The 5,244-nt window shown below is 34.4% G+C and overlaps 1 protein-coding gene across 1 annotated transcript; it reads left to right on the plus strand.

Moving 5' to 3' along the window:
* Positions 1 to 4,495: 4,495 nt before the first annotated feature.
* On the plus strand, positions 4,496 to 4,993 carry LOC108207319 (uncharacterized). Its single transcript, XM_017377776.2, has one exon. The coding sequence runs from the start codon at positions 4,496 to 4,498 to the stop codon at positions 4,991 to 4,993; it is 498 nt and encodes a 165-aa protein (XP_017233265.2).
* The last annotated feature ends 251 nt before the right edge of the window (positions 4,994 to 5,244 follow it).

Raw genomic sequence — 5,244 nt, forward strand, 5'->3', positions numbered from 1 at the left:
GAGAGCCGGAGGTCAAGGGACATACCTTTGGTCGGAAGTAGAAGAAAAGCCGAAGAGAACGCCGGAAAAACGAAGTAGCTCTGCGCCTGGGATGCTTCGAGTGTGAGAAGTGGGAGAGTGAAGAGTTGGAGAGATATAAAAAAGTAAGGCAAGGTTGTGTGTAGGTGTATATATAGCTGTGGAAAGTGGGGGACAGCTGCGCCAGGTGGCGTGCCGTGACTGGCTTGGCGTGGAGAAGGCTTTGATGACGCAGGGCTTCCCGAGGCCCAGGTGGGTGGCTGAAGAGGTAGAGGCAGGCTAGGACTCTACAGCTGCACCGCCTATTTAGGGGATTTTCTGTTACAATTCAAATCAATTTGAATTCAAATTAAACCCCTAAATATTTGGGATTGGCCTTATCACAAACTGACATGGCACACGCGGGAAACTAGAAGGGTGGAATAAAAATTGTGGAAGCTCGGATATATTTTTGGAAAATAATTTTTATTATTTCGGGATAAATATTCAAGGCCTGTGGTGGTTGTGCCGAATTAATATAATTGGTTTTATAATTATGTGTGGGAATTATGTCTGAATTATTTCTTGTTTCTTGCACCGGGCTATGCTCACGTAAGCTTAGAAATAATTTATGATTAATTTCTGACATAATTTAAGGGCTTGCAGCTGGATGATTGAGGGTTACCGTTCTTAGGTTCCTCTCGTATTTAATACTTCAAGGAACCGGGGGGTAGTTGTTGTGCCATAAAATCTCCCTGGGCTTATTTTATAGCCCATCATGTTATTTGGGCTTCACTTGGGCTTATTGGAATCATTTGGTTAAGAATAATGGGCTTCGCCATGGCTGGATGGATCATTGAAGGTGTACAAGAAGATGTATGGACTTACATTGGAAGCATAATGAAGACTGCCATCAGAATGGGGTTGCACCTGGAGGCGCTTTAGGGGTTACCGCTGCTAGGGGTTACCGCTAAGTGCATCCTGGCTTGCAGTTATGGGGCTGCAGCTAGGGGATGCCGCTGGAAGGGCTTCCGCCGCCTGGGCAGAATGGCAGGCAGACTCCAAACAGGATTCTTCTTCCTTGTTTCTAGGAGGACGAATTGGAGACATATTGGGAGTGTATCAGCTATTATTTATCTACGAATTAAGAGATAAATACATTCATTATGAAGATAATTATAATGGGGGGAAGATAATTCAAGAATATTCGGATATATATTGAAGATGAAGGCTTCAAGTGACCTACTTGGAGTGGGATACCGCTGGATAACTACTGAAAGAAGGCTGTTTTATCCTAAACTAGAGGGGATAAGAGCTTATCTCTTCAGAGTCCTAAATCAAGAACTACATGGGCTTGATCCCTATAAATATAGGGTATGTAGGCACCTTGCAAGGGGACGAGAATCATATTCACGAGTTCTACACTCTAAAGAGAGGCACGTGTAACCTTTGTGACATATATTTCCGGGCAATCGCAGGACGGAATTCCATAATTCCGGCCTCATTGTTTGGTTCTTTGCAAGCTCAGCCCTTAAACACACTTATTTCTCATTCGTTTCGTTAGTTTATGTTAACGGTAGCCCCTAAGAGCTAGCCGTGATTTTCGTAGTTATAACAAATATCCCTATAATTGTGCTATACGGTTCTGGGGGTGTTGTATCAATTCCTCTCACAACAGTGTTCATGCACGGGTTGTTTATATTCTTCAACTACTGGTTCCGTAAAGTGTTCATGAATGGATGTTTTTCAAAAAAAAATTTTAATCGAAGTATCACTATATATTTTTTAACAATGTGAAACAAAAATCATTTGGTAGAAAACCGGTTGTAGTATTACAATGACATAATAATTTATTTATTTTTTGTATATTCAAGTATTTTCGTAGATTTAGGAGGAACATCATGTACACGAACTTGAACACTTACATTAGAAGAATCAGAAAAAAATAAATAAAATAACTCGTAAATGAACACCATAATAAATTAATATTATAATAAATTAATATTATGTGATTTTCAAGATCGTTACTAAGTTTTAATTTTGTTACTATGCTGTAATTTTGCTCAGTTTTATCATAAAATAATGTATAAAATCTTCTAGAATTTTGAAGGTACCTAGGAGAATCTTTTAATGAGATTTTCGTGTTTGTCTAAGCCTCTTTTTAGTGTCTGCCCATATGAACACATAAAAGAACACCACAGCAAATCAATCAGTTTGACTTTTAGACTATTGTAATTTTTCACTATGTAGGTGTTATTATATGTACAATGGCTAGAGCGTCTTAAAATTTTTTTTTATTTGCTAGACTTACTGTGATATTTTCTTATTATAGTTAAAATACAAAAACCAAAAAAAAAAAATTACATATATGATCTAATTAAGTAGATGAATTTATTTTGATTTTTGTTATGTAAAAATGCTGTTACATTCAATTTAACTTTTTTACTTCGTAGTGATTTGTTGAACGGTTTTTTCATGTTAATTACAAACAAGCTAAAGAAGAAAACATCTACAAAAAACCAACTGCGTATGGATATAAATTAATCTCAAAAATAATAAAAATTGAAAAACCAGGTAACCGTTCACTTTTAAAACAATCTTAATTGTGGCGACTATTGGGGAAACATAATGACTATAAACAAAACCCAATGCATGCATTTATTAAACCCGTGGGAACAGTTGTGGCCAGATCGTGGTGTGAAGTCCAGAAATCGGTTTATCTTTTCTCTCTATAAAAGAATCTAAGAACAAACCAAAGAAATCACTACTATCCATTCTCACAACATCTACAAAAAACACCAAACAAAAGTTCCTATTCATTTTTATCATAACAATGGATTCGCAAACAGTCAAGATCAACGAGATCACCAAGGAAAACCATACAATGGAAGAAGCTATCAAAACGCTTGAGGCGGAAAATGCAAAACTTGAACACCAAATCAAACTGATGGAGATACATCAAAAGCACGACGAAGCGGTTATAGATATGCTGAAGAAGCACATCGAAGAGCGGAGGGCATTCAACCGTTTCAATATGGATGCTTCAAATTTTGAACCACACAAGGTTGCAGAAAGGGAGAGGATCAGGGAAGCTTTCGAGGCGGAAGCAGAAGCGCGCAAAGCCGCCAAGGCTTCTGAGGCCGGGCCCAAAAAAGATAAGAATTAATTTGTATTAGGTTTATTCCTTACATGTTCATCCATTCTGTAATCTCTCCAAGGAGAATGAAAAAAAGTTAATTGACTCAGATCAAGATTTCTTAAGGTATTGATGCAAATGTTTTTTCTTAAAACACAATTTAGATAAAAAAGAAGTTAAAAAACATGATATAATCAATATAGTCAACTTAATCTAATATACGAGAAAGGAAAAACAATTTGCATTTGAAAAATAGATATATTTTTGTTTTTTGATTTATAAATATAATTCAAAATGGAGTTTACAAAAACAATGACTAAACAAAACTGAACTTCTATGTGTCCTAACAATTCTTTTTGACGATTATCGTATTTCACGTAAATAAAAACATAGTCGAAAACATTACATTACAAGATAGCTATTAGAACACATAGAGGAAACAAGTAGATGTGACTACGAGGAATCTCGTCGGAAAAAGGATTGTATTTAGTGCTAACAAATAGACAAGCGTTTTATTTTTGAATTTTTATACATACATCACAATTTTAAATTTACAATTTAGACATCAACGAAAAAAATATGATTTTACGTTATTTTTTTGTTAACCTGAGGTTGGTTTAGAAAAGAACAAAATTAAAAACAAGAATTCGGGAAAACGTGTAAGAACAAGTGTATACAGTTCATGTATCACTTGCCAAAAAAAACGACTCATGTAATTAATTTAAAATCGACTTTTTAATTCGTCCTCACAGATGAAGACACCGTTTTAAAAGGAATACATTAATAGTTGGTGTGTTATTTTTGCGATGCTTTTAGAATTTTTTATTTTTTATAATAGAGTGTTAAATATTATATTTTTTGTAACAAACAGATTAAACCTTTATAATTATTTTTTGGTTTATAATGTGTATTTAAAATAAACAAAAATTTTACAGAAATAATAAATAAAATTTTAAGATTCACTTTGTTGTTCTTAGACAGTCAAAGATTACAAAAAAAATAATGTTTTATTTTTTGGTCCTCGAACATTTTTTGTACATGCATTTTGTATGCTGTAAGAACACATGACGAGTAAGATTACATCGACAAGATTGAAACCGATATAACGCGTAACTTTTTAGCTTCCTACAATTATGATATCTTTGACATTTTAACATGTCCATTGTCTTTAATGGTTACCCGTTTTAAAATTTACGTGTTATTATTGTTTCATGTGTAAGTTATTCTTTATTAATGACTCTTAATTAGTGTGCTGAAAAAATTCTTACCATTAAAAAAATTTACACATCAATGTCTCTTGCCAGTCATCTATATATAGAGTTCTTTTTATTGGTTCATTCATAAATTCTTGTAGGTGAAAAAATGACTCCATGGAATAAACCTCCCGCTGGTATTCTGAAGATCAACGTAAGTGGTCACTCTGATGAACAAATTCGTTTGTCTTCGATTGGTTGCCTCATGCGGAGTACGTCGGGTCATTTTTTTTCTGGATATTACGGTACTAGAGATTTTGCAGATCCGCTATATACTGATTTGTTGGCTATATATTATGGTTTTAAATTAGCCGACGATGAAGAACAACGGTATATTGAGGTCGAGTCTGACTCAGCAACAGCAGTTCACCTTGTCAATAATCCGAACCAGAACGCAAATTATAGTGATATTCTATTAAATATACGTAGATTAAAGGACATGGCAGCACCATCTTGTGTTCTTCGATACGTTGAAAGATCTTCAAATCTTATGGCTATAAGACTGTCATCGTATTCGATCCAAAAAAGAGTACCAATCACACATTTGAATTCATGTCCAGCAGAACTCTTCGAAGAACTTGCGGCTGATTGGTATTATTCTGCCTAGAAGATATTTTCGAATTTTTCAACCTCGCAACGTTAAAACTGTTGCAGAACACAAAGAGGAATAACATTCGGAAGCCCGTCACGTAATGATGTTCATGGGAAATAAGATATTAGGAAGGATCAAACAAGGTGGAGAATATGTTAATAAAAATCATCAGAATTAAGTAAACTATTTTATTTTAAAATTGATTATAAAAAATTTTGTTGATTGAACAAAATCAACAAATTTATTTTGTTGATTGTCAATTAAAT

Source organism: Daucus carota, chromosome 2, assembly GCF_001625215.2.
Source record: "Daucus carota subsp. sativus chromosome 2, DH1 v3.0, whole genome shotgun sequence".
Classification (NCBI taxonomy): Eukaryota; Viridiplantae; Streptophyta; class Magnoliopsida; order Apiales; family Apiaceae; genus Daucus; species Daucus carota.